The 25,363-nt window shown below is 40.8% G+C and overlaps 2 protein-coding genes across 6 annotated transcripts in view; both read right to left on the bottom strand.

The window, feature by feature from the left end:
* Nucleotides 1-5,703, bottom strand: part of CUNH8orf76 (chromosome unknown C8orf76 homolog) — a 24,026-nt gene extending 18,323 nt beyond the window's left edge. For 4 of the 5 annotated variants that reach the window (XM_058444424.1, XM_058444423.1, XM_058444425.1 and 1 more), the window contains exons 1-3: nt 5,556-5,677; nt 2,190-2,285; nt 893-1,036 (exon numbers count right to left, since the gene is read on the bottom strand). In XM_058444424.1, the coding sequence (XP_058300407.1) occupies nt 893-1,036; nt 2,190-2,285; nt 5,556-5,672 (357 nt within the window). In that variant the 5' untranslated portion in view covers nt 5,673-5,677. Of the gene's footprint in view, nt 1-892; nt 1,037-2,189; nt 2,286-5,555 lie in introns of all 5 variants that reach the window. The other variant, XM_032760372.2, reaches the window with a different exon arrangement.
* A 7,064-nt stretch (nt 5,704-12,767) lies between these two features.
* On the bottom strand, nt 12,768-20,306 carry ZHX1 (zinc fingers and homeoboxes 1). The gene is made up of 2 exons (XM_032760371.2): nt 17,674-20,306; nt 12,768-14,637 (listed from the first exon to the last, which is right to left on the bottom strand). Exon 1 carries the CDS (start codon nt 20,296-20,298, stop codon nt 17,677-17,679), a length of 2,622 nt encoding a protein of 873 aa, XP_032616262.1. The 5' UTR covers nt 20,299-20,306; the 3' UTR covers nt 12,768-14,637; nt 17,674-17,676.
* Nucleotides 20,307-25,363: the final 5,057 nt, after the last annotated feature.

Raw genomic sequence — 25,363 nt, forward strand, 5'->3', positions numbered from 1 at the left:
AGCTCAGCAACGCCAAAATTCAGGACAAGGAGGGCATCCCACCTGACCAGCAGCGTCTGATACTTGCGGGCAAACAGTTGGAGGATGGCCGCACTCTCTCAGCCTACAACATCCGGAAAGAGTCCACCCTGCACCTGGTGCTGCGCCTGTGAGGTGGCATTACTGAGCCTTCCCTCCACCAGCTCGCCCAGAAATACAACTACAAGATGATCTGCCGCAAGTGCTGTGCCTGCCTGCACCACCCCGTGTTGTCAACTGCCGCAAGAAGCACAGCCACACCAACAACCTGTATCCCAAGATGAAGGTCAAAGAAGGCTCTTCCTTCCCCAAAGAGCGGCGTCCTGCCCAGGCCTCATGGCCCTGGGGCCTCAATAAAGTGTCATAAAGTGTCCCTTTCGTTGACTGGGGAAAAGGAAAAAGAAAAAAAAATTCTGCAAATTCTACTTAAAAATAAAAAGGACTATTAAGTGTGGCTTGGTAATGAGTATTTAGTCATTTTGTTGGGCAGGGACCTTTTTTGAGCTTAGAAAAATACATGTTCATTGTAGAAATTTTGGAGAACAAAGTCTAAAAACAATCTAATGAAGAAAACAGATCACTCATAGTCCTTCCACACTGAATGTTACTCCTAACAAGAGTAAAACCTCTGCAAAGGAGATTTTCAGGCAATAAAGAATTTTGAGCATGACACAAGAAAAACATTACAAGAAAATGATTATGTCTAGGTTCCAAGTTGTTCATCATCATAAAACTCTCACATCCCTGACAATTTTCTTCTGCTTATCCAAACTCATAGATTTTGCTACTAGCAAGTTTGTTTTGTTTTCAAAAAATACACCATTCGACCACCCTTATAGGAATGTGTGTGAAAATAAGCAATAAAATCACTCACCAAGTTTGCAGCAATCTCCAGCGCTTCTATATGCCTACCCAGGTGAGCCAGACACCGAGCCTGACTTTCCTGGACATCCCTTTTCATGGCAAAATTGGTTGATGACAATTTTTCAGAGATACTGGAATACTCCTGCAGTGCTTTCTGGAAATTATTTGTTAAATAAAGAAATGAAAGGAGGAAAACATAACAGAAAAAAGGATTCAGAATAGGGGTGACTTTTTTTCCTAGGTGGAAAGTAATGTTATAACTGACCAATGAATTACATGAATATTTAAATGAATTAAAGAAGATTTCAGTATTCTAGTGATACGGTTTAGCTGTGTCCCTACCCAAATCTCATCTTAAATTGCAGCTCCCATAACCCCCACATGTCATGGGAGGGGCTGGTGGGAGGTAATTGAATCATGGGGGTGGGTTTTTCCCATGCTGTTCTCATGGTAGTTAGTAAGTCTCACAAGATCTGATGGTTTCATAAAAGGCAGTTCCCCTGCACACACTCTCTTTGCCTGCCGCCATGTAAGACGTGACTTTGCTCCTCCTTCACCTTCTGCCATGATTGTGAGGCCTCCCCAGCCATGTAGAACTGTGAGCCCATTAAACCTCTTTTTTTTTTTTTTAAATAAATTATCTATTCTTGGGTATTTCTTCATGGCAGTATGGAAATGGACTAATACATCTAGTCAATCCTATTTTCCTAAAAGGTAGAGAAGGAATGGCTAGAGAATATAATCACTACTACTATGGAAAGCATCATGATATAGCAGAAAGAACATCCTGGGACCAAATATACCAGGCTTTGAATTCTGGTTTTGCCACTAACTTACTTTATAACCTTTTCATCAGCAAAATAAAAACAGGATTCTCATGCAGATGAAATGAGATACATATGTAACGCAATCTAACATCTAGTTGTTAGTTCTTTCTTTTTCTTACACATTTTGGGGTGATTTGCTCCTGTGGCACAGTGAAATGTCTGTGCTAGAGGGTCCTAAGTAATGAGGAGATTCAGAACCTTGAGGAATAAACCTACAAGGAGATTCAGAACCTTGAGGAATAAATCTACAAAGAGATCCTTTTGTTGGAGTTACAGGAAACAAACAAATCATACAGAGCCAAGCAGAAAAGAACAGAAACTTGGGAGCCTCAGGTTATAAACACACATCACAAAAGATTAAATTCCATCTTCATAAACACCACACTAACTTGGTACACTGTTATTTACATATGCCATAACTGATAAGATAAAACAAGAGCCCACTTCAAGCACCACCATCTTCTATATGTTGAATTCTACCTGATACTCTTGTCGTCTGTAGGCCAGGTCTCCTTTGAATTTCTTGAGAGTCAGCACTTCAACATCATCACTGCTTTCTGTTTCTTCATAAAACCACTTGAAATCATGAAAACAGCCTATTACAGAGTGAAGCTATGCTTTTCCACCTCATATTCAGAAGCAATTTCCCATAACATAATTGATTAAACGTCAAAAAAAGACTTCAAGATGAGACTCAAGAGAAACACACTGACAAAGAATGAACATTTTAATTATGGCTCCGTTTTTATTAAAATGTTCACAAGCTGGTCAGGTGCAGCAGCTTACACCTGTAATCCTAGCACTTTGGGAGGCCCAGGTGGGTAGAATGCTTGATGCCAGGAGTCTGACACCAGTCTGGGCAACATAGTGAGAGAAAGACCCTATCTCTACAAAATATTTAAAAATTAGCTGGGCAGGCCAGGCGCAGTGGCTCAAGCCTATAATCCTAGCACTTTGGGAGGCCGAGGCCGGTGGATAGCTTAAGCCCAGGAGTTCAAGACCAGCCTGCACAACATGGCAAAACCCTGTCTCTACTAAAATACAAAAACTAGCTAGGCGTGGTGGCAGGCGCCTGTAATACCAGCTACTTGGGAGGCTGAGGCAGGAGAATTGCTCGAACCCGGGAGGTGGAGGTTGCAGTGAGCAGAGATCATCCCACTGCACCCCAGCCTGGGCGACAGTGCGAGACTGTCTCAAAAAAAAAAAAAACAAAAAAAAACAATTAGCTGGGCATGGTGGCATGCACCTGTAGTTCCAGCTGCTCAGGAAGCTGAGGTGGGAAGACTGCTTGAGCCCAGGAGTTTGAGACCAGCCTGGGAAACATTGGGAGACCTCATTTCTACAGGAAAAAAAAAAAAAAAAAAAAAGGAGCCAGATGTGGGATGTGGTTACTTGGGAGGCTGAGGTGGGAGAACTGCTTGAGTCTGGGACTTGGAGACTACAGCGAGCTGTGTTCAGGTCACAGCACTCCAGCCAGGGCAACAGAGTGAGACTCTGTCTCAATTAAAAATAAATTTAATAAGCAAAAAAAACCCCATTATTACAGGTAATAAGCACACCAATAATACGATACCTCTCTAGAAAAGCAGCACACAACTGTATGGTTTTATCTACAGCATTTTCAATACATAGGGCTGTGGTGTCTGGGAACCTACATTTATCTAGCATAGTTCACACTAGTCCTTTATTTATATGTTTATTTTTTTGAGGGTCTCACCCTGTTGCCCAGCCTGGAGTGCAGTGGTACGATCTCGGCTCACTCAACTTCCACTTCCTGGGTTCAAGCGATTCTCATGCCTCAGCCTCCCAAATAGCTGGTATTACAGGTGCGTGCCACCACACCCAGCTAATTTTTGTATTTTTTTTTTGTAGAGATAGGGTTTCACCATGTTGGCCATGTTGGTCTTGAACTCCTGAGCACAAGTGATCCTCCTGCCTCTGCCCACCTTGGCATCCCAAAGTGCTGGGATTACAGGTGTGAGCCACCGCACCCAGCGCACATTGGTTCTTTAAAATGAGACATGCATTCTTGTAGATAAATTTTAGTGTGACTGGAATAGGGATTGACAATTCTTTACTGAAAGGACATACGAAAGAAGAATTATAGATATGGTGCTATTATGAAAAGTCATAATGGCAAAAAACTAGAATTTCAGCAAAGGAGACAGAAATTAAGGCTAGAAGGAGGCTCCAATGCAACCAAATACCAAAAACCTGTAGGAGAGAAGTCTGAGGCAATGCCCATCTGGGATACTTTATTTGCTTTTCTACTGATTTAAATCCTATGGATAAAAAGGAAAGTGAGACTGAGATTGCTTGACTACTGAATAAATAATGTAGGGAAAGGCAGTGGCTTACACCTGTAATCCCAGCAATTTGGGAGGCCGAGGCGGGCAGATCACTTGAGGTTAGGAGTTTGAGACCAGCCTGGCTAACAACAGTAGAGAAACCCTGTCTCTACTAAAAATACAAAATTAGGCCGGCATGGTGGCACACGTCTGTAATCCCAGCTAGTTGGGAGGCTGAGGCAGGAGAATCGCTTTAACCCGGGAGGTGGAGGTTGGGGTGAGCCGAGATCGCGCCACTGCACTCCAGCATGGGCAACAAACTCCGCCTCAAAAAAAAAAAAAGGAAAGAAAAAATCACTTGATTTTAGAATTTGTATTAAATTCTATGCACCTGTACAGCACATCAGACCTGACAAAGTATTTTCATATACATTATCTCATTTCACTCCCACAATAACTCTGTGAGCCAGCATGTATTATTTTTCTGAAGGGACAAATAAGGAGCTGACATCTTCAAGGCAAGTGGTAAAGCCAACACTGGAATTCAAGAGTCCTGTCTCATAACCAGAGTTTTTTTAATGTTCTGCTACGTGATTTCCAAGCCCAATCCCTGTTTTGAGTCTACATGATCCAGGGCTGAAGGTAACTTTGAAAGATTGTATGTGATAAGGAGTAAATGTAACTGAAATAACCAAAAAACACAATTCAGTAATTATCGAGTGCCTGGCATCTTGTCAGTACAATTGTGAGGAACGAATGAGACAATATATGCGAAGGAACCCACTACAGTGCCCGGAACACTTCCGTATTTTCCATAAATATTAGTTTTGACTGATGAACTATTTACACTCATGAAAGAACAGGAAGTAATACTCTACTAATTCAAAAATATTCGCGGAGTCACTATTATGAATAAAAACTGTTAGGCACTGCCAAGGGCATCAAGAACCCATGCTGGTGCGAACATTTAGCACTCCGGGTCTCAGGACTTTGTGAGAATACTGACAAGTGCTTTAAGTAGAAGCTAAATAGAGGGAAGGGGGCCAAAGACAAAAATATTTGGCTGGAAGACGAAATCAGAAAAGACTTCCTAGAGGAGATGACATTTAAGATGTGCCTTGAAAAATGAATATAACTGAAGGACTTTAACCATCAGCGCGGGGTTGGTACGGGCAGGGGGAGCTCGCCGAAGAGGGAGGGGAGAGTGGGTTTGCCGGAGGTCACCGTTTTGGGGGGCCTGACTGCTCGGCTGTAGGAGCAGTGAAGATAAAAGGGAGGTACCAGAGATTTCAGGGCAGGGGCGTGAGACTAGCCGGCAGCAGCCAGGCCAGCCAAATGCCAAGTGGGAGTCAAGCCGCTGACAACGCGGGGATTCTCGCCCATGGACCCGGAATGGGGCCTGGGAAAGCCGCTTCCCCGTGGAGGGGGAGGGACGGCGGGGGAGGCGGCGGGCGCTGGAGCCTGCCAGGGTTTGCGTTCGCGCGGGCGGAGGGGCCGGGGCCCCGCGGAGGGCGAGGCCTGGGGCCTGGGATGAGGCGAAGAGGCCCCAGCTTCTCACCTGCGGCTCGCAGAGCTTGGCGCAGTAGGACGCGGGCAGTCCTGACCGCCGCTCCGGCCTCTCCTCGAACACCGAATCCTCGAACTCGCCGCCGAACCACCAGCACCCCGAATCCATCGCGCGCCCGCGGCGGGGGCAACGAGGAGGCGGGGCCCGCCGGAAAAGGCGGGGCTTCCACGGCCCAGAGCGCGGCACGCTGGGACTTGTAGTCTTTGAGGGCGACGCGGGGACGCGGCCGCTACTGGTTGGGAGTAGTGGTTGAGCTGAGATGATTATCTGACCCACTAACTGACCGAACCCCAGGACGGGGGTTTTGACTTCTCTGTGTCAGGAGATGGACAGAATGATCCTTATCGGCACGCATCAAAAAGCACGCTGGCCCCAGAGTAGCTGTTTAAAACTGGCAGGTACCTTTTTAAAAATTAAAATAAGAGGCCGGGCGCGGTGGCTCAATCCTGTAATCCCAGCACTTTGGGAGGCCGAGGCGGGCGGATCACCTGAGGTCGGGAGTTCGAGACCAGCCTGACCAACATGGAGTAACCCGGTCTCTACTGAAAATACAAAAATTAGCCGGGCGTGGTGGCGCGTGCCTGTAATCCCAGCTACTCGGGAGGCTAAGACAGGAGAATCGCTTGAACCCGGGAGGCGGAGGTTGCGGTGAGCCAAGATCGCATCATTGCACTCCAGCCTAGGCAACAAGAGTGAAACTCCGTCTCAAAATAAAAAATAAAATAAAATAAAATAATTGTGAGACAGGGTCTCGCTCTGTTGCCCAGGTTGGAGTGCAGTGGCGAGATCATGGCTCACTGCAGCCTCGAACTCCCAGACTCAACCGATCATCCCGCCTCAGTCCCCCAAGTAGCTGGGGCTACAGGTGCGCGCCACTATGCCCGGCTAACCTTTGTATTTTTTGTGGAGACTGGGTTTCACTACGTTACCCAGGCTGGTCTCGAACCTGATCTCAAGCGATCCGCCCACCTCATTCTCCCAAAGTGCTGGGATTATAGGCGTGAGCCACTGCGCCCAGTGCAAGTACCAATTTTTAACCACTGTGCATTCCTGTCACTGTGTTAAGCACACTTTCTCTTTTCGGCTAACAACCACCTTATGAAAGCCACAGTGATTCCCATTTTGCAAATCCTATTTTGAAGATATTGGAGTTTGGAGAGGTTAAGTAACTTGTTAAGTTTCAGTCATTTTGTGGCTGAAACTTGGGAAATACAGAAATGAATTCGTACTCTCCGTGCTTCCAGACAAGAGACACTACCACCAATAACAAAGACCGGAGTCATTCACGCATTTATGAAAGAAAAGACAGAAATATACCGTGGGAGGCTAGATCAGGGAGCATTCATTCCACCCGGAGAACACCAAATCTCAAAATTCTAAGACTAACATTTACTACAATTCTTATACGTTTAAGATATTTCTTGACTCTAGAAAGTAAAGATTGTTGACAAAATGCTGGCCAATATTGTACAGCACAATATTGTGCCATATTACACAGTAGGAAATAAACATAAAGGTTTTCCCCGATTTTTTTCCTATTCCTCTTCACTCTCACCAGTTTCTCTTCCACCATTTATCTGTCTTCCAGGGTTCTTTTTTAAAATTTTATTTGTTTATTTATTTCTGAGACAGGGTCTCGCTCTGTCACCCAGGCTGGAGTGCAGAGGCGTGATTTCGGCTCACTGCATCTTCAACCTTCTGGGCTCAAGCCATTCTCCCACCTCAGCCTCCCGCGGGCCACCACACCCGGCTACTTTTTTGTATTTTAAGTAGAGAGGGGTTCTTTTATGTTGACCAGGTTCAGCGTTCTTTCTTCAAACCAACTTTTTCCTCCACAAACTCACCTAATCCACTTCCCGAGGTTTCAGAATCCATCTCTCCGCTAATTATTGCCAAAATCTAGAACCAGCTCATTTATCCAGCAGCCTGGGGTGGGAGGCTCCACCTGAACAGCCTCCAGGCATTAGTTACTGATGAATTAATTCATTAAGATCCACTTAAAAACATTTTTCTGGCCGAGAGTGGTGGTTCACGCCTGTAATCCCAGCACTTTGGGAGGCCGAGGCCGGTGGATCGCCTGAGGTTGGGAGTTTGAGACCAGCCTGGCCAACATGGAGTAACCCCGTCTCTACCAAAAATACAAAATTAGCAGGGTGTGGTGGTGCATGCCTGTAATCCTAGCTACTTGGGAGGCTGAGGCAGGAGAATCCCGTGAACTTGCAGGGGCGGAGGTTGCAGTGACCGAGATCACACCACTGCACTCCAGCCTGGGCAACAAAAGCGAAACTCCATCTCAAAAAAAAAAAAAAAAGAAAGAAACAAAACAAAACAAAACATTTTTCTGCTGAAACGGTCAGGAAGTGTTAGGGTGCTTATGGATAAAAGGTAGTTCTTTGCCGTTTAGACTCAGGATTCCTAGGCTCGGGTGTTTCCAGCCTTTTTACCACTAATGACCCTTTCAGTTTCTCCCCGAAAGTTGTGGAGGATTTCTGTATAAAATAAAACTGCATTTATTAGCTAATAATTGTTTTATTTTTCCTTTAAAAAATAGAATCCAGATCCTATATAACAGCCAATCCAAACTTCTACCCAGCCTGAGTCTACCAGCATTGCCTCATTGTACATTAGAATTCCACTTGAAAGCAAAGCAGCAGCTGTTAGGGCCCTGGGAAGCCTGAAGAAAGGTAAAATATGATTAGCATCGGACCTCTGGCAATAAAGAAAACACTTCAAAGACTCCTATCACTACTGAGGACCAGGGGTCTGGGACCCTAAGTTACACACCACTGCCTCATTTGATAGAGAGGCGCTAGGGTAATGTCATTTTTAAAAAGTAAACCAATAAAATAGAAGGGTATTATATGCCCTGTAACTGCTAAATCCACCTTATACACTAAGGAAATGCCAAGTGTTAGGCAGTGTTAGGAAACTGGAATTCTGAAAGTATCTAAAATTGTGTGGTTGTGATTAAAACCTGTTTCTGTAGAATTTTATCTATAAAAATCTGATTTTTGATTGAGGTGACTGATTGAGTTCCCCATCGCAAGGTAACCAGCACCTCCTCCAGGCAGCCCTCCTTCTTTCCTGTAATTCTTCCACGCTTCTATCTATCCACGGTGGCATTTAGCACTCTGTGGACTGTTGGAGGTTAGAGGTGGTGTCTTTTTCACTCTTGTCAACTCAGCCCCCAGTCAGGGATTGGCCCAGACCACCGCAATAAATGTGTTTTTTTTAATTTATGGAGATCCAAATCTTGTTGAATGGATGGGTGAATGGGTAAATGAAAGAAAGGAGCCAGGCAGGGTGGCTCACGCCTGTAATCCCAGCACTTTGGGAGGCTGAGGTGGGCGGATCACCTGAGATAGGGAGTTCAAGACCAGTGTGACCAACATGGAGAAACCCCATCTCTACTAAAAATACAAAATTAGCCAGGCGTGGTGGCGCATGCCTGTAATCCTAGCTTCTCGGGAGGCTTAGGCAGGAGAATCGCTTGAACCCGGGAGGCGGAGGTTGCGGTGAGCTGAGATCACACCATTGCACTCCAGCCTAGGCAACAAGAGCGAAACTACATCTCAAAAAAAAAAAAAAGAGAGCGAGAGAACCAGGAAATGGCAAAAGGAACAAAGGAGCACTTCTCAGTTCTAAGTCAGATGTTCATGTCCTATCTGCAAGTGGGGGAGGGAAAGAACCAACATTTATTGAGCATCTATAATGAGGTCATGCTATGGGCACCCTATTATTTTTATTTATTCTCATAATTTCTCTGAGTTTAGATACTATTATTCCCATTTTTACAGATAAGGAAATATTAATAGGATCTGAGAGGTAACTTGTCTAAAGTCCCAGGTAGTGAGTAGATCAGTTCAAAGTTAACTTTGACAGGTTGTTAAATATCCCCCAAAAACAAAATGGCAGAGTTTCACGAAGACTTGGAGAACTATGTCTGTCACTGGCTGGTTCTGCCTGCCCCACATTCTAGCACCTCAGGTGCTCTCATTTATTCTGTGTGTCTAGGCAGAATGGCTTTCTCTGCCTTGTTTGTACACATCCCAAACACGGCCTCTCCAGCCTGAGCTTACCACAGAGGTACAGTAATTACGGTGTGGTACTGGCATAAGGATAGAAATATCGACCAATGGAACAGAACTAAGAGTCCAGAAATAAACCTTCACACATTTATAGCCAATTGGTTTTTGACAAGGGTCCCAAGTCCATTCAATGGGGGAAAGAATAATTGCTTCAACAGATGATGCTGGGACAACTGGATTACCACATGCAAAAGAATGAAGTTGGACCCCTGCCTCACACCATATTAAGAAATTAACTCAAAATGGATAAATAACCTAAATATAAGAGCTAAAATCATAAAACCCTTAGAAGAAAATTATTCATGACCTTGAATTTGGTAACAGATTTTTTTTTTTTTTTGAGACAGAGTCTCAGTTTATCACCCAGGCTGGAGTGCAGTGGTGCAATCTCAGCTCACTGCAACCTCCACCTCCTGGGTTCAAGTGATTCTCCTGCCTCAGCCTACTGAGTAGCTGGGATTACAGGAGTGTGCCACCACACCCAGCTAATTTTTTTATATTTGTAGAGACAGGGTTTTGCCATGTTGGCCAGGCTGGTTTTGAACTCTTGACCTCAGGTGATCTACCTGCCTTGGCCTCCCAAAGCATTGGGATTAAAGGTGTGAGCCACTGCGCCTAGCCTCGTAATAGATTCTTAGCTATGACACCAAAAGCACAAGCAACAACAACAAAAATAAACTGGGCTTCGGAAAACTTAAAACTTTTTGTGCATCAAAGAACATTATAAAGAAAATGAAAATACAGCCTACGGAATGGGAAAAATACAGCTAATTCTCATTATTCACAGTTATTACATTCTATAAAGTCACACTGAATTAGCAAATCCTGAACACATGCTCCAAGGGTTAGGGTCCTGGGAGCCTCTGGTCACAATATATTTATGAATCAATCAAAACATCACCATGTTTTGTATTTTTCTGTTTAAAGACACCTTATTTAATACTGTTGATTGATTAACACTGAACTCATGACCAACAGCACTGTAACTCATGCCTGAATGAAGCTTATCTAACACATATTTTCTCCATAGGGCACACGACAGCCTTCTAATATTTAGAAACACTGACAGCACTTTAGCACTACACTTGGGACCATTTTAAACTGCAGAAAGCAGAAAAATATGGAAAACACAGCACTAAATAGACTACGAAAGGATGCTTTTTCATTCCTATGGACACACACACACACATTCTCTACAGTATGAGACCTGAAACAAGGCAAAGCATCTCTTTGGTCGACCTTTGCTGGGAACATGTGCACTGAGCAACACAATTTTTTTTTGCCATTCTGTACATGTGCAGGAATGACCAAGGAAGTACTATGAATACTGATTTGGGGGTTACAAATACATTTTAATGTGTAGGCAAATTTGCATATACAGAATCCATAATGAGGATCAACTTATTTGCAAATCATAATACAGACAGTCCCCAACTTATGATGGACTTAAGATGGATTTACTAACACATAATCCCATGGTAACCTAACCCCATGGTAAACTGAGGAACACATGGATTTATAATTTATGATTGTGACTGGGTGCAGTGGCTCACACCTGTAATCCTGGCACTTTGGGAGGCCGAGGTGGGCAGATCACCTGAGGTTAGGAGTTTGAGACCAATCTGGCCAACATGGTGAAACCCTGTCTCTACTAAAAATATAAAAACTAGATGGGCACGGCGGCGGGCGCCTGTAATCCCAGTTACTTGGGAGGCTGAGGCATGAGAATCGCTTGAACCAAGGAGGCAGAGGTTGCAGTGAACTAAGATGGTGCCATGCACTCCAGCCTGGGCAACAGAGACTCCGTCTCAAAAAATAGTAATAGTTTATGATAGTTCAAGTTCATGGTGAGTTCATCAGGGTATTAAATGCATTTTCAACTTACAAAAATTTTAACTTACAATGGGTTTATCAGGACAAACCCCATTCTAAGTCAAGAAGCATCTGTATCTGATAAAGCTGTAACATCCAGAATATATGAAGAACTAAAACTCAACAACAAAAAAAGCAACCCAATTAAAAACTGGGCAAAGGATTGAACAAACTTTCAATATACTCAAAGGAAGATAAATAATTATGTGAAAAGATGTGGTTTTGATTTGCATTTTCCTAATGACATTATCATTCATCATTAGGGAAACACAAATCAAAACCACAATGAGACACCACTTCATACTTATTAGGATCGTTATTTTTATTATTTTATTTTTAGAGACGGGGTCTCACTATATTGCTCTTGCTAGCCTCAAACACCTAGGCTCAAGCGATCCTCCCACCTCAGCCTCCCTGGTAGCTGTGACTACAGACACAGACCATCGCACTGCGCTTATAATGACTTTTTAAAACTGAAAATGAAAGGTGTTGGCAAAAATGTGGAGAAACTGGAATGCTTGTATATTGCTAGTGGAACGTAAAATGGTACAGAAGCTTCAGAGAACATTTTGGCACTGTGGAAGAGTTTGGTGGTTCCTCAACAAATTAAACACAGAATACCACGATTCAGGAATACTACTCCTTGATATACTCAAAAGAACTGAAAATGGGTACTCAGATCCTTGTATACCAATGTTCACTGCAGCATTATTCACAATTGCCAAAAGGTGGGAAAAAAACAAGTTTCCATCAACAGATACATGGATAAACAAAAAGTGTGTGGGGGGAAGTGCACATGTACAGACAAACACACACACACACAATAAAACATAATTCAGCCATGAAAAGAAACAAAGTCTTGATATATGCTACAACATGGATGAACCTTGAAAATATTATAAGTAAAATAAGCCAGACACAAAACGGCAAATATTGTAGGATTCTACTTCTTTGAAATATCAAGAATACATAAATTCATAGACACAAAAAGTAGATTAGAGGTTACCAGGGGCTGGGAGGAATGGGGAGTTATTGCTTAATGGTTCCGAGTTTCTGTCTGGGGTGATGAAAAACTTTTGGAAATAGTAGTGAAGGTGGTGCAGCATTGTGAATATAATTAATGCCATTGAATTTACACTTAAAAACTGGTATAATGGCAAATAGTATGTGATATATATTTTACCACAATGTTTTAAAAATTGACTTTGTTAATAAAATGAAAAAAAAGGTCACTGTAAACTACTAATCACTACTAACTTTTATTTTGTATTCAAGGTCACAATTAACCAGAAGAAGGTTCTTTTGCTCTGTCAAATAAATATATTTAAAAGCTAGCAAACGTCAGAGAAGAGTTTTATCAAGCCTATAAAAGAGACGAGGGAAATTTATTAATAGTTATATACAGCTACACAGAGTTAACATATTGCAAGGGAAACAACTATATTCAAAGGCTTCATTTCTAATACTTGACATTTCAAATTTTGAGAACATTAAAATTATTGTCAAACAAAACTCAGACCACATTAGCAATGTTTATAAAAGGGAGCAATTTAATCATTATATTACAGAGTGCTTTAAGAAGTTTTTAAACGTGTAAAAGAAAAAAAAAAAAGCCTAGTGCATTACGGTCTTTACATTGCTTCTTTTTTAAAAAAGTTAACAGTAGTATGAAAAAAGCCACCCACAAAGCCAGCTGTCCGAGTGAGGAAATCAGCTACATTGCAGCATTTTGGAATTACTAATAAAGCTATAGTTAAAAAATAAAAAGTTTATAAAAATGAAAGCAGCATGCATATTCAAGGCTTTTTCATAACATTTTCATGGCTGAAAAACATTTAACCAAGAGCTTAATATTTATTATCCATTAAATTAGAGAAAATAAACTGGCCAAGCCTACATCTGGTCATTCAGAAAAACATGTTAAAATCCAAAGCTAATTAAACTGAACATTTCTTCTATGAAGAAAGCACATTTTGAAAAATGGTCCTATGGTCACAAAAGAAAGGGTTCTTCCCAATATGAATGAACAGCACCAGTCTTTACAAAGTTTGTAAATTAGTATGAACTTTCAATTTCCTGATACGGCAAGAGTTAACAGTTAACACTCCCAAGATTCATAAGTGAAAAGCTAACTTTTAACTCATTATGATCAGTTCAGAATTTTTTCTCTATTCACTGAAATTGTTATAAAAGTAAAATTTCACTGAAAGATAACTCTTAAAAATTCTGATCTGACACCTGTATAAACATTTCTGATTTCCACGATTGTAAGAAAACACTAAGTATACATTTACTACGTGATTCTTTTTCACATTTTTGGTGCAGTATTTATTTCAAAGTTTCACCCTATCCAAATTATCATGCCAGTTTCTTTCCCTTCTTCAGAATTAATTTCCTGCATTTTAATAAAAAGCAAATCAGCTTCTAATGGAACAAGTAACAGTAGAAACAGTGGTATTCATGGATGTGTTTAATGAAGGATCCAATTATTAAGGGCCAGTAAAACCATAAAATCTTATTGTTTCAACATATATAAATAGGCTGTTTTTACATTTGAAATTGTATAAACCCATGCACAACTTTTAATCTTAGTGCAGGGTCTGATAAATAAGACATAGTAATAAATCAGGGTTTGGTTTTTTTTTTTTTTTACCCATTTCTAACAATTTTTACTGTAAAATTTTTGGTCAAAAGTTCTAAGGTTAATCACATCTCAAAGAATAGAGGCAATATATAGCCCATCTTACCAGACACACAGTATTAAGCTGGACTGAATATGAGGACAAGCTCTAGTGGTCATTAAACCCCCTCAGAAAGTCTAAGTTTCAGAATGTCTCCATCATATTAGAATAAAAATGTACTGTATTAAAATTTAAATTGAATTTTTACAAGTTGTTTTTTAATTAGTGTTCTATTTACATTGCAGAACTTCCACCAACTGCAGTAGTTTAACTTTGGCACAACATTAAGTTCCATTTCTTTTGGGTATTGGATCCTGCTTTTTGAGTGTGTATGCCCCAAAACGTTTTCAACGTCATCAAAGATTGGGCAAATTCACAGTAAATCAGACATCTTGAGTTGAAGAATTGATTCTCCTTCAACGTTTTAGGCAGCTAAAAAAGAAAAACATCATAAAAAACTGAAAATTTAAAGAAAACCGTATTTTAATTTTTACTACTTTTAGAAATAAAAGTATCCATTATTCATGAAAATACATCTTTTGTATTCTCTTGAGATCACCTGCCACATATGTCTTACATAATACACTAGACTTTGTGTGCAACTCATCTATGTATATGTTCTTCATATGCTAGATTTGTTTATAAACATTTATCACCTTTATGTAATAATTTATTTCAAACTGTATTAGCAGGGAGTATATATTTCATTGTCAGTATCTGTAATAAGCAGACTACGAAATCTAAAGACTTGTACTTTTTTCTATTTCTATACAAGGTGCAAAAGATATATATATGTACCTCACTTCCTGTAATAACTATTTTGGGAAGGTTTTGGTAACTTTTTTGGTAAATTGAACAATATTTAAATGAAGAAATAACTATTTAGAGAAGGCTATGGTGAATCCTCTTATAAGTGAAAAATTATTTTACTAAGCCAAGGATAACTTGATGTTTCAGAAATTTGGACTTTTGTGTATTTAAAAAGCAAGGCATGCTTCTATGCTACCACAAAAGTATATAATACGGTTTGGCTCTGTGTCTCCCCACCCAAATCTTACCTTGAATTGTAATTATTAAGGGACAGAGATACCACAAAATCTTATTGTTTCAACATATGTAAATAGGCTGTTTTTACATTTGAAATTGTATAAGCCCATACATAACTTTTAATCAGGGAGTGTCGGGGGAGGGAGCCTGGTGGGAGGTGACTGAATCATGGGGGCGGACTTCCCCTCTGGCTGTTCTCATGATAGTGAGTGAGTTCTCAGGAGATCTGGTTGTTTGAAAGTTGTGTGGAACATCCCCTTTCGCTCTCTCTCCTGTTCGGTCATGGTGAGATGTGCTTGCTTCCCCTTCTTCCCCTTCGCCTTCTGCCATGACTGTAAGTTTCTTGGGGCCTCCCAGTCATGCTTCTTGTTAAGCCGGCAGAACTGTGAGTAAACTAAACCTCTTTTCTTCATAAATTACCCAGTCTCAGGTAGTTCTTTATAGCAGTGTGAAAATGGACTAATACAGTGCATGTATAACATACATCATACAATCTTTTGAAAACTGTAGTTTTAGGTTGAATTTTCTGACCAGAATTAGTATCCATTACAGTGTTAATATATAACATAAGAATTATCTATACAAACTTAAAGGTCAAACTAAACTGTACCAAAAAATTCACATTATTTTTGGAAGACTGCAACTCCCCAAAAAAATCATTGCAGAGGTTACAACAACATTCACTGCAGCAACAAATTTGTTGATTTAATCTTGGCTGAGTGCACATTCTTGTGTTTAGCAATAAAAAAAAATGCCTGTTAAAAATATTTTATGTATCTGGGTCAGAAGAAAGCCTGCTCTGAAGACTTCTGACATTAGGAAATAGAGGGCTGCACTTCAGGATAAAGCTGTACGAAACTGTTTAACTTCTTATAACCTAAAATGATTACATTATACTCTATAACCTGGAATGATATTTATACTGCTTATTAAAACAGGTACATTTTTAGTTTCATCTGTTATCCCTTAAAAAATATTAACAAGGAGAAAACCTGAAAAAGGATTGCCAAGCAGTAAGAACAGTAAGTGCCTGGCACATATTAAGCTCTCTATAAATAATTGTTAAAATAAATAAAACCAGAGAGGAGATATAAGGGAATTAAGGAAAAACTGCACAGAATAAGAGAGCATAAAAGTAGGGGATGGGATACTGATGCAAAAAGCCAAGGAAATTAAGTAAGCATGCTCACGTGTAAAATAATAATGAGAGTCTACGTCTCATTTCCTTCCTTACTGTTTGAGAACACCGCAGTCATTTCTGATAGCAAGATGCTATTTGGACTACTGACAGACATACACAAACATTTCATGACAACTGCATTGTTTTCAAAACAGTGTACTTTTACCCCGGAACACTCCAAAACAAAGAATAGCAAAGAATAAAACTACGTTATTAAATTCCGGAAGTATTAAGAATTCAATTCCTAACTCCAAAGCAGGTATCTGATTTGCAACTACAGTACAACTTTAATTAATCCAATTTACAAAAGAACTAAGATTTAAGGAACATGCCAAAACCTTTCAAATTTAAGCCATATTTATTTGCATTTTTAAGACTACAGAGATATACTTTAAATCAAATACAATGTTAGTGCTGGTAGCAGGTTTGTTTTATACCAAAGAATGAAAAGATATTTTAAGCAATTGGGTTTATATCAAATCTGTTATTTGCCTTTTGATCTCTAAAACAGAAATAATTTATATCACAGTTTTCAAAGACAGATGCCACCTAAGCAAACATGAATTTATATATGGCCTAAAACAGACCTTTGACTTTTAACAGAAAAAGATATTGAGTAATTTTATAAATTACTAAAAAGATACTGAGTAATTTCATAAATACATAAAGCATTTTAAACTCTAGTTAAAAATGTAGTAAAGTTTTGGGAACAATGCAATGAAGAAGAAAAGATACCCATTTTCACCTAGTTTCCTAAAACTGCACAATCCTCAACCCTGTAGTAAGTCTTTCCTTTGGTGTACTTTTCCCCTTCTTTTTAGTTTTCATTTTTGAATTATTTCCTTAAATCGGCAAAAAATGAAGCTTTAGTGAAGGGGGCATTGCAATAAAATACATTTTAGTTATCTTCAGTATTTGTTTGTGAATCCCCTCAACTTGCCTGCCAGTCTCCCTTCATAGAGATTGGGTAACTTTCCTTCAAAACAAAGTAAAAAAACCCCAATTCATATGAAAAATAATAATTAAGACATTAAACTCTACATAATAGTAATAATAAAACTACACATGATAATCATTTATCTCTTGGCTATACTAGTGGTACCTAGTCTTCTTATTAGGGAAAAGAAAAACTACTTCAGAAAAAACTATCAAAAATGAAGATGACTGATACAACAAGGTGACTGTTCAAAATGTATGTGGCTGATGAACATATACGCAGATTAAAAATTTTCATAACTTACATTTCAGTCATCTGATTTAGAAAGCTTCCGTTTCACATGTCGTGGAGGCTCCCAAGTGTCACTATCGTCTGTTTCTTCTTCATCCTCTTCCTGGTCATCAATAACTTCATCTTCCTCCTCATTTTCCTCAAATAATTCTATACCTAATTCTGATCTTCTCTGTCTTTCTGCAAACCACTCTCTGACCTGCTCATAGCCCATATGTGATTTGTTAACAAGTTCATCAAGGTCTTGCTCATTAAGAAACTTGTGCTTCAGGTAATAATCCTTAAGTATTGCAGTTCCAGTTTTAAATTTTATGAGTGATGGTCCCCTGTCCCAATTGTTAATTCTTTTGCTTCCTCTAGGCCGCCCACGCGGTCTTCCTCTTCCCCGTCCTTTGGGTCTCCCTCTCCCTCTTTTCCTAAGGGAAGACAGACCATTCATACTACTTGAATTGGCGCTCTGATAATAGTAGTACCATTTCAAGTTTCCATTCTTCCAAGCATAACGGGTGTCCCCAAACCAACTAACTATGTCTGTTCTAGCAAGCCCGCTTTCTTTGGCCAACTTGTCATATTCTTCTGGTGATGGCCACTGTGTCCGGACAAATGCACTCTTAAGCATGTGCAGCTGCTCAGGTGTTTTTTTACATATCTTGCCTGTACTCCCTGACTTAGGTGCACCAGATTCATCTCCAGGAGAAGTTTCTCCAGCTTCTTCTTTGGAACTACCTGCATTACTTTCATCTATTTCCATTTTCTCTTCCTTTAAAGCTTTTGATTTCTTCTTCTCTGTAAACCAAGCATCGATTTCTCTTCTGGTAAGTTTGGTTTGTGCCCTTAACCTATTTAATTCTTCATCTGTAAGTACAGAGCTGTTGAGGAAACTTGCCTGAAGAACACGAAGCTGCTCTGCAGTTTTCTCTTTAAACTTTTGGGGAGTAAAGTCAGGAAAAGGATTCCAGGATTGCTTAGGCTGTGCAGTACCAACAGTTGGGGATTCCGTGGTTTCATCACTGGAGTCTATAATAATGGTGGTAGAGGAATCATTGTTGAGATGTAAGCACTGATTACTCTTTGAATTTCTCTGGTTGTACCTTGTGTCACTAAACCATTTTTTAATCTCTCCTTTTGTCAGGCCTGTTATTTTCATAAGTCTGATAATTTCTGAATCATGGGGAAACTGATTTTTAAGGTAGCTAACTTTTAATTCTGCCAGTTGCTCTTTTGTCTTTTTTGCCCGAATGCCAAATGAATCAGGGTTTACCAATGCAGTTTCATGTTTGACACTTTGAGAAGTTGGAACTGCTGCTGTTGCCGGCTTTGTTTCTGCAGTAGGCTGAGCAGCAGGTACCTGACTTTTCTGTACATTATTTTGACTTGGAACGCCTGCCACTGTCAAGGCTATAGGTGCTGTAACTGGCAAGGTGTTTGTTCCAGCCACTTGAGTAAGGACCAGACCAGGCTGACCAACTATTTGGCATGTCTGTAAAATAGATGGTAAACCATTACTCCCTGTGGAAATGTGTGTAGGAATAACAGTTATGGTCTGAGGTACAGTATGCACTGTTCCATTGAATTGTTTCCTTCTTGCCTCCTCTACTTCCTCGGGAGTCCAACTAACACCATGTTTTAAACGTTGGGCTGAAAACCATATCTTGATCTGTTCTTCTGTATATTTTGCTTGAGCAGAAAGAACTGTAATTTCTGACATTGTTGGGTAAGGGAATTTGTTGTAGGTGTTAAGTAAAAGGGGATTGTTATCCAATGCAGCATTGTAGGTGGGAATGCTATTAACAGGGATTAAGACTTTGGGAATCAAATTAGAATTCTGCTGAGCAGATACAGCAGTTATCACCTGGGCCAATCCAGGAAGAACTGCTGCTGGTGTCACTACCGTGCTGGCAGTACTTGGATGTATTCTGTTTACAATGGAAGTACTTGTATTAGATTCAGAAGCTGAAGAACTTGGATTTTCTACAATTTCTTCACGGTCTGGTTTGATTTCATTCTCTTTCTCTTCAGGAACGTCCTCAACTGAGTTATGATGAACTGCAATCCGTTTGTTTTCCACTTTATTTTTCATCATTTTCATGATAGGAGTTTTACTGATAGATATTCCCGAAGAAGAAATTTCTGTAGATTCTGCTTGCTCTGCATTCTCCTCTTTAACAAAACTACCATCAAAAGTCAGATCATTTATTGTTTGTTCAAAGATTGTCTGGTTATTACGTTTCACCATAGTCAACTTAAAATTCTCTTCTCCTGGGTGATATTTCAGATTATGCTCAGAAAGTGCATCATACCTTTTGGTAAGAAAATTGCATTCGACACAAACATAGGATGAATTTAGCACTACATTGGGATGTTCTGAATCCACATGAAAAGTAAACATATTTAGATCTGGAGTTTGAAAAGTACAATATTTACATTCATATCCACCTTCAACTTTTTTATTTTGCTGATTGTCTGAATCCACAGATTCATGAACTTCTTCATCACTTGAGATACTCTCTGCTCTGGTGTTTTCTACAGGTGTAAGCACAGGAGGACCTTCATCCAAATCTGATATCAACTCAAGGTCTGGATCTTGTTCACTGGCAAGGACCATGCAAGGTGTTGTTGATTTTCGCCTGCTTGCCATTCTGATGTTATGAGGAAAAGCTCAGTGGTGATTAAAAAGCATCGAGGCTTAAAACTGTTCAGTGTTCTTCATTTGAAAACAATGGCTTTTGGTTCTTCAAGTCCATTTTTGTGCTCAACAAGTCTCATTAGCAGCTTTCTCATGGTGCAATCAAGTAAAGAGCTTATTGTTGGCAGATAAAATACTGCTGAATTTCTGAAATTTTTGAAGCACAACTCCAATCACCTACATTAAAATAAATTTAAAAATGTTTTAAAATGAGTAACTATGATCTTTTAAACAAATTATAGTTATAGTTCACTTATAAGAAGTGCCTGGATAGCTCAGTTATAAAGATCTAGAATAAGATAAGAATCAGAAAAAAATGTCCTCTAAAGATCAAAATAAATCTCTCCAAGCCAACTCATTGAACGTTAAGTACTTTACCTTGGGTCAGACACAAGCTTATTCATTTAAATTTTTTAGTCAGCTATATATTAGAAGACAAGGGGGAAAGGGCCTGCTTTGGCAAGCATGCTATTATTAATGTGAAATGGCAACGTTAACAAGGGAGGAACCTTAACACTATAAAAAGCATCCACAGATACTAAAATATTATGGCCATTAAGTGTGTAAGAAATTCAGCCTGGCCAACATGGTGAAACTCCGTCTCTACTAAAAATACAAAAATTAGCCAGGCGTAGTGGCAGGTGCCTGTAGTCCCAGCTTCCCCAGAGGCTGAGGGAGGAGAATCGCTTGAACGCAGGAGGCAGAGATTGCTGTAAGCCAAGATCATGCCACTACATTCCAGTCTGGGCAACAGAGTGAGACTCTGTCTCAAAAAAAAAAAAAAAGACAAGAAATTTAATCTATTAGTTCATTAGTTATGTCCTCTTCTTCCTACTGGTCTATCTCACCAGCCAAAAGCATGCTTCAAGTATGGCAAAAATAGCAAAGATGGAGGATGAATGATCAAAGTTTCAGAAACATTATTCTTTTTTTTTTTGAGACAGAGTCTCACTCTGCCACCCAGGCTGGAGTGCAGTGGCGCAATCTCGGCTCACTGTGACCTCTACCTCCTGGGTTCAAATGATTCTCTTATCTTAGCCTCCCGAGTAGCTGGGATTACAGGTGCTTGCCACCACGCCTGGCTAATTTTTGTAGTTTTAGTAGAGATGGGGTTTCACCATGTTGGCCAGACTGGACTCGAACTCCTGACCTCAGGTGATCTGTCCGCTTTGGCCTCCAAAAGTGCTGGGATTACAGGCATGAGCCACCGTGCCTGGCCTACCAGAAACATTATTCTTAGCATTTGCCACCATGCTACCCAAAGTTATAAAGCATATCTAGTCACATCAGTCTCCTGATCTAGGTCCCTAATGTTGAAGGAATAAAGTTCAAACTCCTTGCAGGACATATAATCCCTTTCACAACCTAGTCTAACCTCACTTTCCTTCCTCCTATTTCCTTATGCTTTAGGTACACCAGAAATGACTGCCATTCCACGGACATTCAATGCACTTTTAGACCCTTACTCAGGCCCTTCCTTAGGTTAGGACACTTGTGTTGATCTCTCTGTGTGCCCTCTAGGACAGCAGTCCTCAACCTTTTTGGCACCAGGGACCGGTTTCATGAAAGATAATTTTTCCACGTACCACAGTGCGGGGGGATGAGATGGTTTTGGGATAAAACTGTTCCACCTCAGATCTGGCATTAGATTCTCACAGGGAGTGCGCAACCTAGAGCCCTCGCATGCGCAGTCACAATAGGGTTGTGCTCCTATGAGAATCTAATGCCGCTGCTCATCTAACAGAAGGCAGAGTTCAGGCGGTAATGCTTGCTTGCCTACCTCTCACCTTCTGCTGTGCAGCCCAGTTCCTAACAGGTCATGGATTGGTACTGGTCCACGGCACAGGGGTTGGGGACCCCTACTAGAGATCACCTTCTCCCTTTCATTTGGTCTCATTTCCTCCCGTTTATTTTCTAGTCTAGTACTTACCATACTGTACATGGCAGAGTAATGTTACATTTCTGTCCCTGCACCCTCATCCATATCTGTGGTCTCCTTACTCTAGATCTTGTGTCTCATTTTTAATAACAGCTTGCTATAATTTGGTGTTTGATCCCTCCAAATCTCATGTTGAAATTCGATCCCCAATGTTGGAGGTAGAGCCTAATAGGAGCTGTCTGGGTCATGGGGTCAGATCCCTCATGAACAGTTTGGTGCTCTCCATGTGGTAATGAGTGAGTTCTCGCTCTACTGTTCCTGCAGGAGCTGGTTGTTAGGAAGAGCCTGGCACCTCCCCACTGTCTCTCCTGCTTCCTTTCTTGCCATGTGATCTCTGCCCACATGCATTCCCCATCATCTTCTGTCATGAGTGGAAGCTGCCTGAAGCCATCACCAGAAGCAGATGCTAGAGCCATGCTTCTTGTACAGTCTGCAGAACTGTGAACCAAAGAAACCCTTTATCTTTCTAAATTACCTAGTTCTGGGTATTCCTTTATAGGAACACAAAGAGACTGAGACACAGCTTTTTTGAGATAAAACAAAGTCCCCAAAACTCTGGATTGAGCCAAGGAACTTTGTATCTTCAACCTAATACTCTCCCAGCTGAGCTATTTTGGCTGACATCTCATTAATGTTGCATTCCCAAGTGCATACAAGAAGCCTGAATTCAGGGAGGTAATCACTCAATGTTTATTAAATTTACCAGAATGAACAGGAAAATAGTCCTACAAAACTCAACAGGACCTGCAGGAGGCATCACCATAGAGAACAGTATCTGAAATTCACAATAATAACTTTAAATCATCAAGAAAAAATGAATTAGGATCACACAAATATACTTAAATAAATTTTATACCTAAAATTTTTTAAATAAAAAGCTTTTTTTTTTTTTTTTTTTTGAGACAGAGTCTTGCTGTCGCCCAGGCTGGAGTGCAATGGCACGATCTCGGCTCACTGCAGGGTCCGCCCCCTGGAGTTCACGCCATTCTCCTGCCTCAGCCTCCCGAGTAGCTGGGACTACAGGCGCCCGCCACCTCGCCCGGCTAATTTTTTGTATTTTTAATAGAGACGGGGTTTCACTGTGTTAGCCAGGATGGTCTCGATCTCCTGACCTCGTGATCCGCCCACCTCGGCCTCCCAAAGTGCTGGGATTACAGGTGTGAGCCACTGCGCCCGGCCTATAAAAAGTTTTATGCTAAAGTAAAGTTTGTGTTTCTGAAGTCTAATCCAAATGAGAATGAATAAAATGGGTGATTTCATTTATTCTCCACCACAAATTAGAGCTATTTTTAATTTACTGGCATCCTAGTTGAATGGAGGAGAAGAGAGTTTGCTTCAAAAATTATAAAGCAAAACCAGGTCCCTATGGGACAATACATCTAGTCAGTAAATGGAGAGACATTTTTAGGAAAGAGAGCAGTCCCAAGAGAGAATACCCTGACTTTAAAGGATGGTAAAATCCTCCTCTCACTGGAATTATTCAAATACAGACTACACATCCAAGTAGCAGAAGGAAAATTGGACTAAATGTCCTTTGTTCTCTAATTTCCCATATTACCAAATAAAGAGCATCAGTTTTAAAATAATAGTGGTATTAATAATCCAGATCCCTACTCTCAAAGGTGTCATTCTTTTTTTCTTTAAAACACTCTTGATTTCTAAGATATTACAAAGAAATCACTGATATTTACAACTATTTCTTAACCAAATGTTATAAACTAAGCCAATGTTATCTTTTAATCATATAGGGGTTGCCATTTTTTTTTTCAGTATCAACACAGATGTTTGATCATTTTTTGTCATTAGAAACAGGGAATTCCTTAAATGGCTCTAAATAAGTGGTAGAGACATGGTGCTACACATCTGTAATCCAGCTATTCAGGAAGCTAAGGCAGGAAGATTCTTTGAGTCTACGAGTTCAAGACTGGGCAACGTGGTAAGATACTGTTTCTAAAAAAAATAGTAAGTGGAAGAGTAATAAATGAGCAGCACTCGTATTTTGAACAGTAAAGGGAATTGTTGAAAGGCAGAGGAGTAAGCTATTTTGTGACTGTTACTTTCCTGGAATCTGAGAGAGACTATATTTAATTGGGGTGTAATAATAGTTGGAAGGCAAGAGGGTTTCTTTCTGAAACTTTTTCCTCAAAGTGGTGGTTTTCAAACTTTTTGTTTTAAGCAGGGGAGCCCTTTCTTCAAACAAAATGCTATGAGAAATCCCAGGTCAAAACAGATAAAAGAGGAGCCACTGGCCGGGCGCAGTGGCTCACGCCTGTAATCCCAGCACTTTGGGAGGCCGAGGCCAGTGGATCACAAGGTCAGGAGATCAACCATCCTAGCCAACACTGAAACCCTATCTCTACTAAAAATACAAAAGTTAGCCAGGCATGGTGGCGGGCGCCTGTAATCCTAGCTACTCGGGAGGCTGAAGCAGGAGAATCACTTGAACTTGGGAGGTAGAGATTGCAGTGAGCCGAGATCGAGCCACTGCACTCCAGCCTGGGTGACAGAGCAAGGCTCTGTCTCTAGGCTGGGCGCGGTGGCTCACACTTGTAATCCCAGCACTTTGGGAGGCCGAGGCGGGCGGATCACGAGGTCAGGAAATCGAGACCATGGTGAAACCCCGTCTCTACTAAAAACACAAAAAAATTAGCCGGGCATGGTGGCGGGCGCCTGTAGTCCCAACTACTCGGAGAGGCTGAGGCAGGAGAATGGCGTGAACCTGGGAGGCGGAGCTTGCAGTGAGCCAAAATTGGGCCACTGCACTCCAGCCTGGGCAACAGACCGAGACTCTGTCAAAAAAAAAAAAAAAAAAGAGCAAGGCTCTGTCTCGAAAAAAAGAAAGAAAAGAAAAAAAGAGGAGCTATCTGGTTGGAGGAGGCAGAGGCTAAAACTACTCTCTGACCAAATTCCATGAATCTTACAATTCCCACTTCCACCTTTCAGGGGTTCTGAGATGTGTTTAAAAGCCTTTGGCTTAAAACTTAAACATATCGGCTGGGTGCGCCTGTAATCCCAGCACTTTGGGAGGCTGAGGAGGATGGATCGCTTGAGGTCGGGAGTTTGAGACCAGCCTGGCCA

This window comes from Hylobates moloch, unplaced genomic scaffold (genome assembly GCF_009828535.3).
Source record: "Hylobates moloch isolate HMO894 unplaced genomic scaffold, HMol_V3 SCAFFOLD_9, whole genome shotgun sequence".
NCBI lineage: Eukaryota > Metazoa > Chordata > Mammalia > Primates > Hylobatidae > Hylobates > Hylobates moloch.